This window comes from Pyxicephalus adspersus, chromosome 4 (genome assembly GCF_032062135.1).
Source record: "Pyxicephalus adspersus chromosome 4, UCB_Pads_2.0, whole genome shotgun sequence".
Taxonomy (NCBI): domain Eukaryota; kingdom Metazoa; phylum Chordata; class Amphibia; order Anura; family Pyxicephalidae; genus Pyxicephalus; species Pyxicephalus adspersus.
In genome coordinates, this window is record NC_092861.1 from 29921435 (window position 1) to 29935764 (window position 14330).

Consider the following 14330-nt stretch of genomic DNA (forward strand, 5'->3'; position numbering starts at 1 on the left):
TATCTTGGAGAAGTTGTACTATATCAGACCTTAGAACAAATCCAGAGCCACAGAAACAAGAATCAGTCTGACATGTCTTGCCCTAGCTTATTATTAATTAATTTCATGTTTGATTTCCAATTTGCCTTAAATGTATCAGTCTATTATACTGAAGCTCTGGGGTGACAAGTCTCTGGCAAAGAAGCCGGTATGGTGCTGTAAGTCCAGGTTTCAGGTTGTATCCAAGAATTGCAGCTATTCCAGACTGATATGGCATCATTAATTTATCTTCTAACTGACTAGGGGCAACCTCACCCTGCAGACACATTTTTTCATTCTCAGTCCTTTTTCTTTGCAGTATCCTAACCTCGCGTTGCATTCGTTCCCTTCCAAACTCATCTACACGTTTCCAGAAGGAATTGTTGAAATGGACATACAATTGCCAGTCAAGGCTGTTCCATCTTTTTATCTTCTCTTGTGTTTGAAAAGTGAGGGTTTTCATGGTGGTGTTACTTCTTCTGTTCAGTGGAAAGGACAGAATATCATCAAATGACCAACACAGAGCTTCCTTCAATAGAATAAGAGACTCATCAAAGTATTCCGTGATCAACACCAGATCGAAGATTGCATCCACTGTCCCCTGTATTACCTTTGCGTTTTTTATAGAGTCAGGTCCATTATGGTCAAAACCTAAATCAAAAGTCATGAAATTCTTAGCGTGGCTACCTGCCATTTTCGCATTATAATATATTGAAGTATTGTTGACAAAGTTTTCTAGGTCTGTAGCCTTTGCAAATGCCCCCATGCTTTTGTAGTAAGAGAAAGAGGATTCCATCAGCGAAATTGGGTTCCGCAAGACAGTGAAATAAAAAGTGTCGCTTGGCATCACTTTCTGAACCTGTAAATGAAATAAAAAACACAAATTGGTCTCTGTGAAATAAAGGGAATATTTGGTGTTATAGTGGTGTTTGTAGTTATATATATTTAATGATTTTACTGTTCTTCCAACATGGCAAACAGTAGCAGTCAAAAGTTTAGACGTGCCTTGTTATTTATTGGCTTTTCTTGATTTGTTTTATTTTCTACTTTGTAGAATAATATAAATATAAAGTAATACAAATGGATTCATGTTTTAAACAAAAAAAGCGTTAAACCAGAGTAATAATATTTTAGATTTTTCAAAGTAGCTACTTTTTTACATTTGATGATAGCTATGCATGCTCTTTGCATTCTTTTATTAGGCTTAATGAGTTAGTCACCTGGAATTATTTTCCAATAGTCTTTATAGAGTTTTAAGAGGTGCTGAGCACATATTGGCTGCGTTGCCTTCACTCTGCAGTCCAGCTCCTCCAAAATCATATCAACTGGGTTGACCTGGGATGATTGTGGAGGCCGGGTCATTGACTTGTTAAAAAAAGCAAATGATGGCCCCACTAAGTGCAAACCAGATGGGATGTCATGTCCCTGAAAAATGATTTGCTGGACATGATTTTGCTCCTTGAACCTTGTGAAGTGTTCATGGGGTCTCTAATCTGAAGTGCTGTTAATTTGTAGTTTCAGAGGCTCTGATGAACTGATCTTCTGCAGCAGAGGATCCTCTTGGCCTTACTTTCCTGGGCCAGTCCTCAGAGGGACAGTTTTATAATAAAGTTTGATGGTTTATGCACTTGCACTTGAAGATACATTTAAAATTTGTGAAATTTGGATTGCCTGAGATGCATGCTTTAAAGTATTGTTGGACCGTTATTTCTCTTAATTGAGTCCTTGCCATAATATGGAGTAGAACATTAGTCAAAAAGATCTATTTACTATACAGAAATGTGTACTAACCCTACCCCTGCATAGTACAATTAATGATCTCAGACACATTAGGAAGGCAATACATTTCAGAAATCAACTCTTGACAAGGCACTTTTGTGGAGACAGACATCCATTCTAGGTGACATGAATCTATTTGAGAGAATGCCAGAAGTTTGCAAAGCTGCCATCAAAGCAAAAGTTTGGTCCTTTGAAGAATCTGGAGTTTTTGTTTAAAACATAATTCCATTGATCCATTTTTCATTAATAGTTTTGATATCCTCTATACGCCTTATGCAGCTGCACACCTTGCAAAATCTGTTTCGCAATCACAAACTCTTGTTACCTTCCAATGCATTCTAAAATCTCACCTCTTCAGGCATGCATATAGCCTGACTTAAGTCACTATAATCAGATATCAATCTGTCACCATAATAATAATATTTTATCCCTCATTGCTTTATTTATGCTATGGGATGTATTTATATAGAGTAATACACAGTCAGAGCATTTTGCTTTAAAAGCACATGCTTTCACCCTGTACTACCAACTCTGCTTTCCTCTTCTTTTTTACCTCTTATCCCCTTAGATTTGGAAAAGACAAAACTCTCCTCCTAGTTTTGTGATTATTGCTATATTCAGAATATGAACACACACACAGATAAGTGGAGATCTGATTGGGGTTATTAGGACAATCCAACTAGTGGTCTATTTATACAGCAGTGAAACTGACATTCGGATAGTTTCTATATTGTTTACTAAACTTTTCACAATTGGGGGGTGGCCGGACGATGGCGGACTAGGACCCGTGACAGCTTAGCTCCGCGATCTACAGGGGGAAAAAGCCGCATTCTACAGCACTTCAGTGCCTCCTAACCCGCCATTATGGGACCCAAGATGAAAGGGAGCCAGAAGGGACGTCCCGGGGGGGAGACGCCCGTGTCCAGAGGCATCCCTGGGCTGTTTACAGCTGGCAGCCGGGCCGCGAGTGACCAGGCCACAAAGCCGCGGCCTCAATTTGCGGCCGGATCCGGGTCGCAAGCAGACGCGGACCGCCATACCATCACACCCACAGCGCGATCTCCGGATCTCACCCACATGGACTCTGCAGACCAGGCACCTCCATCGGGGCAGGTAATTGGATCTCCCATACCTTTTATACAGAGCCCCAGTCTACTCTCCAGCTCAGGTGATTCTGCCTGGCCTGCCTATACTCAGGGGATGGAGGAGGATGATTGGGATTGGAAAGCCCATCTTAGGGTGCTCCCAACATGTTGTGACTTGGATCATAGTATTGGGAGGTTAGAAGCAAGCTGTAAAGCTGAATTCCACCATATTCAACAGCCCCTGCAACAGGTGTCTAGTACCACTACCGCGCTTCAGAGTACTTGTGCGGAACTTTCTTCTCAAATGGCTTCTCATGCTGCTATCTTGGAGCGCCAGGCGGCACAAATTATTATGCTCTATCTAATGCAGGATGATGTGGAGAACCGCAATAGGCGTAACAATATCCGCATTCGCGGGTTACCGGAAACAGTACCAAACTCTGAGTTATATACTGCCGCATACACTATATTTGCAAACCTACTGGCGATCCCCCCAGATATGGATATTGAAATAGGGTGCACAGGACCCTAGGCCCCCAACGACCAAGGGGCGTGATATGCCGCATTCATTTCTACAGAACTAAGTTTAAACTCAGCGGAATAGCAAGAGTCCTTTCTACCTACAGTGCACTAGACTCTTACCTGATTAGACTCTTATATGGGAAAATATATATTCTGGATTGTATATTGACCTATTACATATCTTCGGAAGGGACATCCACACAGGTGTATACAGATGGGTCAACTTCCCGGTAATGTATGGAGTTGTTCATAATGTGCATGACCCCGTGATAATATGAGACCTGTTAGCCTCAAGTATGATTCGTATGTTGATTCCCTCCGGGTTTGGTCACCAGTTACTAGGTTTCTCTGATGTCATTAGTTTAGGCTTGATGTTTGCATGAGGGCCCCGGGAGGGTGACCACAGTGATAATGTATTGGGATGTATATCTGTTATTTTTATGTTTTCTGTATTACTACCAAAAGTGATGTTGTTAACTACCTCATACAGGTGTTTAAGGGTCCCAGATGTTTTAATATATTATCGGCTTTTCCCCTGAGTAGGTTCATATGTAACGGTTATATTTTACTCCCCATCTGTTCTGCCACATCACCCCGCATAGACCAACCGCCAGTAAAGGCGGCAAATAAGGTTATACCTTCTAATATATAGTTCCCCATAGACGACTGGGAACTAGCCCCCCCCAGCCGACTGTTGCCCCGAACCCCCCCTTCTGCCCACACCTACCCAAATTTCAAGTCCTGACTGGCCTCTTCGGATTGCCTCAGAGCCATACTCACCTAAGAGGATCTGGTTGATTCTCTTTTTATCTCCCAGGTTAGCCAGCTGATATCTCAAGTAGTATTTGAAGACGCTGATATAATGCCTACCCAGCCACGCGCCCCACGAGGGTTGAAAGTACGCACCCTTGATGCCAACGGACTTAATAGTCCTAACAAGCGCTCCCAACTTTTGTACGGTCAACACAAAGCTAGAGTTCATATCTTATTGCTTCAGGAAACGCACTTTCACTCTCAAAAGATACCCCCCTTGCGCAACCGCTATTACACCACATGGATCCATAGCTCCAACCCTGAAGGCAAAACAAAAGGGGTGTCCATAGCTTTCCACAAATCAATTCCAATTCAGGTACTGGACACCTGCGTTGACCCGATGGGTAGATATATGTTTGCCAAGATTTCTCTATGGGACAGGAAGTATACCGTAGCATCATTTTATTCCCCTAACCAACAGCCGACTTTAGCGCCTACCCAGTACCTGAATGAGCTCTATACATTTGCGGAAGGCGCCTTGATAATTGGTGGGGATTTTAATTTTCCACTGGACCCTAGAGTGGACACCTCTACGGGTCATTCCTCCATATCCTACTCCAAATTGAATGCATTTAAGGCAAAATTATGTGATTTCCAACTGTTGGATGTGTGGCGGGCCCTGCATCCCGGCGATAAAGATTACACGTTTTACTCCAACCCCCACCACACATATTCTTGAATAGACTATATTTTTGTAAGTCATAGGATCCTGGATTGGCACCCAGAGGTGTCTATTGAGGACTGTCCATGGACTCATCATGCCTCGTTATTCAGGGACCCAGTATGTGAGGGGTCAGTCATAGATACCATCAGACATTTTTGGAAGGACCATGAGTCGGATCAAACTTCTCTCCTCTTTCAATGGGAGACATTAGAAAGACTGCACAAAAGCAATATGTCCTCGAACGTGTTTACTGAATTGACATCTGCTAGGAGACACTTACTAGAACTATTTGATCTAGCTCACCAAAAATATAGAGATAAATACCACAAATCCTATTACCAATATGGGGAATGTGGCCGTCTCCTAGCGAGGGGGCTTCATCCCAGACCAGCAGCTACGTATATACCATATATACGAAATGCAAAAGGCGACATTACACTTTTACCTCAGGAAATATTGACAGCGTTTCAACAATATTATTCTGACTTGTACAATATTTGAAACGTATCTAACTCCACCCTTTCCCTACGGGATTATATTGCCTCCACAGCGTTGCCGGAATTAGACCCGGCGGTTTCTGTTAGTTTGGGATCCGCTTTCACGGAGGAGGAAGTGTCTGCGGTAATTAGAAATACACCTGCAGGCAAAAGCCCGAGCCCGGACGGGTTTACACCCAAATTTTACAAGATGCACGCAGAAGCCCTTGTCCCTTTTATGGCACGGGTATTTTCCTCCATATCGGGCGACACTTTCTTCCCCGCTCAAAGCCTAGAGGCCCCTATCACTGTCCTCCCTAAACCCGGCAAGGACCATTCTTTGTGCTCGAACTACAGACTAATCTCCTTAATTAATGCAGATGCAAAACTTTTTTCTAAATTAATAGCCAACCCGACTGTCTATGTATCTCCCAGACCTGATCCATACAGATCAGGTTGGATTTATTAGTGGGAGGGAGGCCAGAGATAATACAGTTAAAACCTTACTGATTACTCCCGCTGCCAAAATGTCAAGGACCCCTATGTGTTTGTTATCTGTGGACGCGGAGAAGGCGTTTGATAGGGTCAACTGGGCCTTTATGTATCAGGCGTTAGGCCAGATAGGTCTGGGACCACTTATGATAGCCAGGATAGCCGCTCGGCTCCTAGGGCCTGGGTAAGGGTCAACGGAAGCTTATCAAATCCATTTCCAATTGGTAATGGTACTAGACATGAATGTCCACTATCCCCCTTACTGTATGCTATAGTGATGGAACATCTGGCGGTGGCCCTGCGGACAAACCCAGATGTACAGGGGATCCGGATTGGAAAACAACACTACAAGCTGTCCTTATTTGCTGACGATCTGCTCATGTATATCTTGTTCCCACAGAAATCTATACCGGCAATTCTGGAAGAATTCGAGAAATTTGGGGTGGTGAGCAACTTTAAAGTGAATTTTAATAAATCTGAACTACTAAATATCTCACTCCAGCCAGACCAGGTACAATATCTTAAAAACCATACATCTTTCAGGCATTGTACTGAAAAGATCAAATATTTAGGGGTCTTTATAACAGCAGACCTGGCTAAATTGTTCTGTTATAATTACAAGCCATTACTGAGTAGATTGAAGGCAGAACTAGGAAGATATGATTTATTGCCTCTCTATTGGTTTGCTAGAACTAATACTCTTAAAATGAATATTTTACCCAAACTGTTGTATATTTTCCAGACGATCCCGATATACTTACCACCGACCTTTATAGGTAAAGTGCAGCAAATGTGCAGACAGTTCTTGTGGAAAACAAAACGTCCCAGAATAGCCCTACGTTATCTTACCAGGCCTAAAGCTCTGGGAGGCGCAGGTGTCCCTGATATCAGATGTTATTACAGAGCAACCATGCTGTCTCGGGTAGTTGACTGGTTTCATAATGGAAACAGGAAGAGCTGGGTTCCATTGGAAAACTTTTTATCTCCCATCGATCTCCGCTCCCTACTATGGGTGGACAGGACCATACTACATATACAACAACCATTACCAGTTGTTACCTCTGATCTCTTGAAAGTATGGGACGGCCTCATCAGGGCGGGTCATGTGTCCACTAAGATAGGACCCATGACCCCCCTGTTTGATAACCCCTCATTTGCCCCTGCACTGAAAGTTAGTAAATTCCTATCTTGGACGGTTCAGGACAATAGGCAGATATACAGTATAATACAGAATAGGAGGGTACCGCCCTTCTCATCTTTAGACGCCAGGATGCAGAGGCTGCCGAATGCGTGGCTGCTATACAACCAACTATCTTCCTTTTTATCGACATTTCTTAACACACACACCGTACAGCATTCAAAACAATACTATGTTCCACAAACAGGCCGATCCATGTAATTTCCCAGTTATATGAGATACTGATTAGAGCACATGCCAATAATGTTCCCACCCATGAACTGGGTTCATCTATCTCCCCTCTGGAATGGGAAAAGGCATTTATTTTGACCCATAAAATGGCACTTCCATGTAAGGCCCAGGAGACTAATTATAAAATCATATCCAGGTATCTATGCCCCGCAGATGCCCACCGTATGTCTCCCTTAATCCCCGACAGATGCTGGCGCTGCCATTCTCAATGGGCCACTATGTTATATATTTGGTGGGAACGCCCAGGAGTACGTAGGCTCTGGGATCAGATCGCTGACATATACAACAAAGTGACAGGATCGGATTTAAGGATATCACCCCAAATCTCGTTACTATCCATCCTTCCTGGATATATAAATACTAGTAAAAAAGATGTGCTTAGACACTTCCTTACAGGGGCTAGGATAATTATTCCTAGAAAATAGAAACAGCCCATAGTACCCATCATGAGAGTTTTGCTTGTAGAACTAGAAAATATACAACGTATTGAATTATTAGTTGCAGAAGATGAGAATATGATGGAGCAATACAAGTTGATATGGTCCGCCTGGGACTGGTTTAAAGAATCACCCCAATTTAATTTGTTCTGGCCTTGAGCCTAACTGAGAGCGTGGGCGCTGAAGAGTCTAGATACAGCTGTGCTAAAAGTAGCTTTAGAGATTCAATACGAAATAGGCCAGTCGGGCACCCCCCATACCTCCAGCCCAACCCTACCCCAAGGCTAACCACCATTTTTGTTATTTAACAGGGATCCCTGATGAGTCCCCAGGGGTACCCTGGGAGGATACAGAGAGCGGTAACAAGGCTCTCGAGGTTTATTTGGTTTCTCGGATCCCTAGCATTTGTTATGTCCCCCCATTTAGACTATAAAAAATGTTAGCTGTACATGTTTCTCCTCATGTTTTCCCCGTACCCTTCACCATACCTTCCCTATAGTTGTCCCCAACCCATATCAACAATGTTTTGTATATGAAAAGCGACACTTGCACGATGTTCCATTGTAAACGTGGGCTCTTGCCCCCATTTTTATGTATGTGTCCTTTTTATGCGTGTTTTATACTGTTAAAACCAATAAAAGTGATTGAAACAAACTTTTCACAATAGTAGTTCCCTGTAGTTCAATGTTTTTAAAAAAATATTTTTTTTCTTAATCTCCACAAGTGAAGTCCAACTATTGCAACTTCCTGTGATGGTTCCACAATGATGTTGTATTCAGGGCTAGATTTGTACTTTTTTACTCCCCTAGACCTATTTTACCCCTTGAGAGGAGAATTTGGGAGGGTGGCCATGATGATAATGGAAGGTAATTAGTAGGAACCATTGGATGGTTGTGGCCAGAACAGCCCTATGCTAAGCACTTTTATATATTATAATAATTTTACAGTCACAATAGCAGTACAAATGCCACTCCTAGAGGCCATGGCACCCTAGGCACTGCCCTGGTCCTGAACTCAGAGCAGAGTTTCCACTTTCATGCAGGCTTTCACTACAGTGGGATGAAAAATGTTGCAGTAATTACTCCTTTTTAATACAAGCAATAGCATGTCAGTCTCCACCTGTCCACACTTTATTTTATTCTGGATTGTGTTGTTAAAAGCCTTCCACTGTAAGATGCAGTGTCTGAAGGGGGAACATGTGAGACAAAGGTGATATTTGCTCCATTAGAAAAAAAAGGTTTTTTTAGTTTACTTTATAAGTCGTGTATATATATATATATATATATATATATATATATATAAACTTTCACATAGGAGTCTATAGTTGTACATAATCGTAAATGTTCACCCACTGACAGACCTCAGTCCCTTACCAGAAGAGTGAAGGTAAAAGTGACTGTGCAGGGTGAGCATAATATTAATACTTAATAATAACAGCTTCATTATGTAGTTACTAATCCAGCACCCCTAATTATACCAACTTCAACATTAAAATCTTTTTCTATTATCATATTACTCATAGTATGATATTGGACATACTGAATGTGAAATAATGTAAGGATAATACCTAGTGGTTGCTGCTTATGGCTACACTGAAAACCTGAGATTATGACAGCTAATATTGCACATACAGCTAATTCACTTTGATTTGAATTAGAAAATGTATGTATGATTTCAATATTTGAAAACATAAACATGAAAACATTTATAAATAGACTCCATAAAATTGCACTGTAAATTTGTAATTAAACTAAATTAGTAATAATTAATTAATATTTTGTGGCATCTACATTATAAAAAACTAGAATTGTCTATTGAAGTTCTCTCTCACCTCTGAGAACATGAAGCGCATATGATGACACATGATGTTAAAAGTCTTATTTCCATTTTCAGAAAATCCATCCACTTTAGTGGCTGAAAATAGGTAAGGGTAAGAGAAAGCTGAACTTTGAACAGGTAAAGCAAAGGTCAAGTTGTGGAATTCGCCATAGCGGAAGAGGATGTTCATGATGGTGCTGCTGGCTGTCTTATGGGTCTTCAAAAAAAAGATATTTGTCTTGGGCTGACAGGACCTTTTGCCTTTCTTGAACAAGGTCTTCCTAAGGTTCATTCTGTTCCCAAAATTGAAAAAGAAAAAACAACTTTTTTAGTGATTTCACACTTAAAGTTACATAGTTAGGTTGACATTTCATAAAAGAGATAAGTCCATCAAGTTCAACCACTAGGGAAAAAAACATGCTGGAAACCAGTATATCCCAGATAAAATGGTATTTTCATAATTGAACCAAAGTAAGGCAAAAAAAACTTTATACACCGTGGTTCAATTTACTCTAACAGGGGAAAAAAATCCTTCTCAATCCTGTAAGGCATTTGGATGTTCCCCGGATCAAAAGTCTCTGGTGTCATTCCTTTAAAATTTTAATACCCAGTTATATTCTGTGCATCTAATAATGCAATCTATAGTAGTTGCTGAAACTACTTCCTGAGGGAGCCGATTCCACATTTTCACAGACCTTACAGTGAAAAATTCCTTCCTTATCCGGAGCTTAAAATTGATGCAAAGAGTGCCCTCTTGTTCTTTGTAATGATCTCAAAATTAATAATGGGGAAGAGAGTTCCCCACTCTCTCCAATTCAACAATGTCCTTTTTGTGAACTGGTGCCCAAAACTGGACTGCATATTCCAGATGTGGTCTGACCAATTATTTGTACAGGGGCAGGATTATATCTCCATCTCTGAAGACTATTCCTCTTTTAATACAAGAAAGTACTTTACTAGTTTTAGATATAGCATGCAATGCCAAGCTGTAATTACGTCTATGATCTACCAGAACCCCCAGATCCTTTTCCATTTCTGACCCCCCAATTGTATTCCCCCTAGACAGTATGAAGCATGCATGTTGTTAGCTCCCAAGTGCATAACTTTACATTTATCTATATTAAATGTCATTTGCCACTTGGCTGCCCAATCAAACAGTATATCCAGGTCTGCTTGTAGATTATAGACATAGTGTATGGACTTAATTCCATTACATAGTTTGGTGTCATCTGCAAACACAGATATGGTACTTTTATTCCCAAATATCCCAAAATCTATATCATTTATAAAGATGATTTTTCACTACGTATGAAAAAGTAGTGATTATTTTCAAAAATAGTAGTTAATGAATTTGGGGGCTAAATTTGTTACTATACTTCCAGGACTGTACACTTTCCTGTTTACAGTCTTGGAGAACAATTAAGACTTCCTTAATAGGATTCGGTCACTCTGCTGTCTCACTCACCTAGATCGCCTTTTTCAGCTACCCACAATATGTTGCTCCATTTGCACTGTTACAAAATATTCAGCACACCTGTTTATGAGGAACCAAATGCCCCCTTTCCAGCAATCAGTGCTCCCTTCAATCACCATGTGTTGATGGGGGTGATACCAATTGTGTGTAAGTTTCAAAACAACCCAGCACAGAACTTACACAAGGTAAGTATAAGTGAGTATATAGTTGTGTTGTGAAATCTTACTGGATACAGCTAAAATTCTTGCTGGCCCAAAATAATATTTATCCTACATTCTGCTAGTGATGTCAGCTCAATTACCACATGGAATCCCAGGCTTTGCCCCTGGCATGGTCACACAATAGCACTGTTGTAAGCTTGCAATTATTTTTTATTAGGATGGAGTTAATTGGAAACAGCAACTCATATACTCATATATTCACATGACAGTGACTTTTTAACAGGTTGTGTGTTTTGTTTTTGACACTATCATACAACAAATCCAAAGTACTTTTTATTTAACTTTTCAATTTTTTTAAATAAATAAATATATAAATATATATATACATATATATAAATATATTTTTCATGGAAGAGCTAATCAAGCTTTCTTCGCCTCTGCACCTCTGTGAAAACAGACAATCTAAAAAAGTATTCTAATGATGATTATACTTAGCAGCAATCTGTTGCTGCAGGAAGAGGCATGGCAGAACTGGATGTGTTTTGTGCTACAGCTGTGTAAATCTCCGTAATGATTTGAAGGAAATACTATTTCTTTGGCAGGTAAAACTGCTGTTGTGAAAATGAATATTTTGAGTCTGTTTATTATCCTTCTGCAAAAAAGTTCTATTTATTCATTAAGACACCTACCTGTCAGAATCATTGGAATCCCAAATTTGTATAACCAGGATCATTATACCTGTTACAATAAGAACAGCACTTGCAATTTTCAGATACTTGATATTCCTGTGGATATTAGAAAGACATAATTTTTTAAAGCTTTAATGTCATTTTTAATGTATAAAGCCCATTAAAAGGCAACCCCAGAGTATACAGTAATTCAAGTCACCATGTGTTTGTGCGATACTGGGTTCTCCAAAAGTTGAAGTTTATGAAGCAAATAAACCCCAATTCTTTTTAATGCCTGTAGAAGTGTGCTAAAAAGTCACATGATCTTTACTTATCCACAAGTGTTTACTACTGCAATCTATGGGAACATATCAGAGGACATTGCACATATAAAGTATTTCCAGCAATACTATATAGTATAGTATAATTTATGTGTGTGTATATATATATATATTTTTTTTTATGAACAGATTCACATTGCTAGTGAATTGCCATTATATTTCGGGAAATATAGTAGAGCTGCCATTAGACATTAGATGGTATTGTAGAGATACAAGAATAAGGTAAATACCAAAATGTCAGATGGCTTATGCATGCATATTACTGTATACAGTGGTGAAATGGAGGGGAGTCACTGGTCCTTAGAGCTAATCTGGCAATAGTCAACTGGGGACTTAAACTGGGATGTGTTTGAAAAAAAATATGGGAAACTGCATTCGAGGTGGTACATTTCTAAATAGATCCTAGATCCTAAGCATCAGAAGGTACCAGAAAGTGAACTGGAGACAGAGAAGTGCCACAGCTTCACCAAAATGCAGACGTCTGTGGCAGAAAAGGAATTGGCACACCCTTCCCAAATCACCCATTACCAGGCTTAATTACTCTCATACAAGGGGCTCAGATGATGCGGGTGCCAATACCTACCAACTAAGTCCACAGAAATGTCTGAGGGCTATCAATATTCTGGAGAAGGACAATTGATTTAAAGTTGGCCATAATCTGGATGATTTTCATAACCAAAGTGAATAATACAAATGTGAGCAAAAATAGGCTCGTAAAACTTCAGGTTTGTCTTTTATTTTGTGTAATTACAATATTAGACTATTTTGTTTTTATTGTTTTAAACCCCATGTCTTGTACCTTATTTGATTTGTCCACTTATGAAAAATTATAGATATTCTAGCGCATTTACAGATTTTGTACAGTAGCCCTTTCCTTGTCTCTTTCTCCATTGTTCCCACCATACAGCCTCCAATCTCAGTGTCACTACTAATATAGCATCAGGCTCAAACATTCACTGAACACCTCACAACAATAGTTAGGTTTTACCAGTAAAACCACAAAACCACTTTTGTGAACTCAGTCTTACTATTCATTCTAAAGGAGACTGTATTTTGATTTACCCTTGTTTTTATGCTTTGATATTTTATAATAAAATCCACTATTATCACATATACACACATAACAGCATTTTTTATTCATGATATATATGATTACATTGGAGAGAAAGGACAATTCTTTTTACCTTCCGCTGGATCAACTTAACTTTAGATTCTCTATACTCACCTTTTCAGTTTATTAATAATTTTCTATTTATTAAACACAATTGACTTTTTTTTCTCAACATAGGTACCTAAGTAACACATGTTACATATTAAACCCAATGCAGTAGCGCAATTTTGTTTTTGTTACAAACTCCCCTGTAGTAATTGAACAATTGTAACTTCTTTAGCAGGGAGTAAGCTAAATGCAAGATTGTATACTCCTGTAGAATAGTAGTCTATTTAAAAATGAGTGGTATGGACATACCATTGCCATACTGTTGGCTTAAATGAAAAATGCTCTGCACAGATATAAAGCACAATGGTGTGCTTTCCAAATCTTCACTGAGCTGTGAAAGTAGAATAGTTAGAGTGGAATAGTAATAAATGGACAGCTGTTTAACAGGAGAAAGCTACACAATCAACTCATCTATAGTCAACAATTTGTTAGGGTGGTGCACCAGCGTAGATTAACTGTTTTATTATCTGCAAACCCTTTCATTACATAGACATTTCACATATTCTATGTAAGAAAAAAAAGTGATATAGATAATAGGTGAAGGTGATTTAAAAGTTTGTAATATTCATAAAATAAACTTAAAATAAATTGGTTGGTGTTTGGGCTTGTGCTAAAAATCCAATAATTCATTTAAATGGAAATCTGAAGCTGCTAGTACATCATTATTGAAAAAGCTGACCATATTTTTGCTAATTAGGTGCTGGGTTGGGTTGCTAAAATTGGGTGCTGACCCACAAAAGTTTGTCTTGAAAATCTGTTATTGCAAAAACAAGGATTAAAAAAGTAAATATTATTACTCACCATTAAAAGCAGGGTAAACTGACCTGCCAAGCAGTGACAAAAATCAATTTAATTGTATGAAAAATGTAAAAATATTTAAATGCTCATAACATGGCAAAATGTTTATTTTAAGAACATGGTAAACACTAAAAAG

At 39.4% G+C, this 14330-nt stretch overlaps 1 protein-coding gene across 1 annotated transcript; it reads right to left on the reverse strand.

The window, feature by feature from the left end:
* Nucleotides 1-103: 103 nt before the first annotated feature.
* On the reverse strand, nucleotides 104-9777 carry LOC140329715 (galactose-3-O-sulfotransferase 2-like). The gene is made up of 2 exons (XM_072410101.1): nucleotides 9547-9777; nucleotides 104-877 (listed from the first exon to the last, which is right to left on the reverse strand). The coding sequence occupies exons 1-2, from the start codon at nucleotides 9721-9723 to the stop codon at nucleotides 104-106; spliced, it is 951 nt and encodes a 316-aa protein (XP_072266202.1). The 5' UTR covers nucleotides 9724-9777.
* Nucleotides 9778-14330: the final 4553 nt, after the last annotated feature.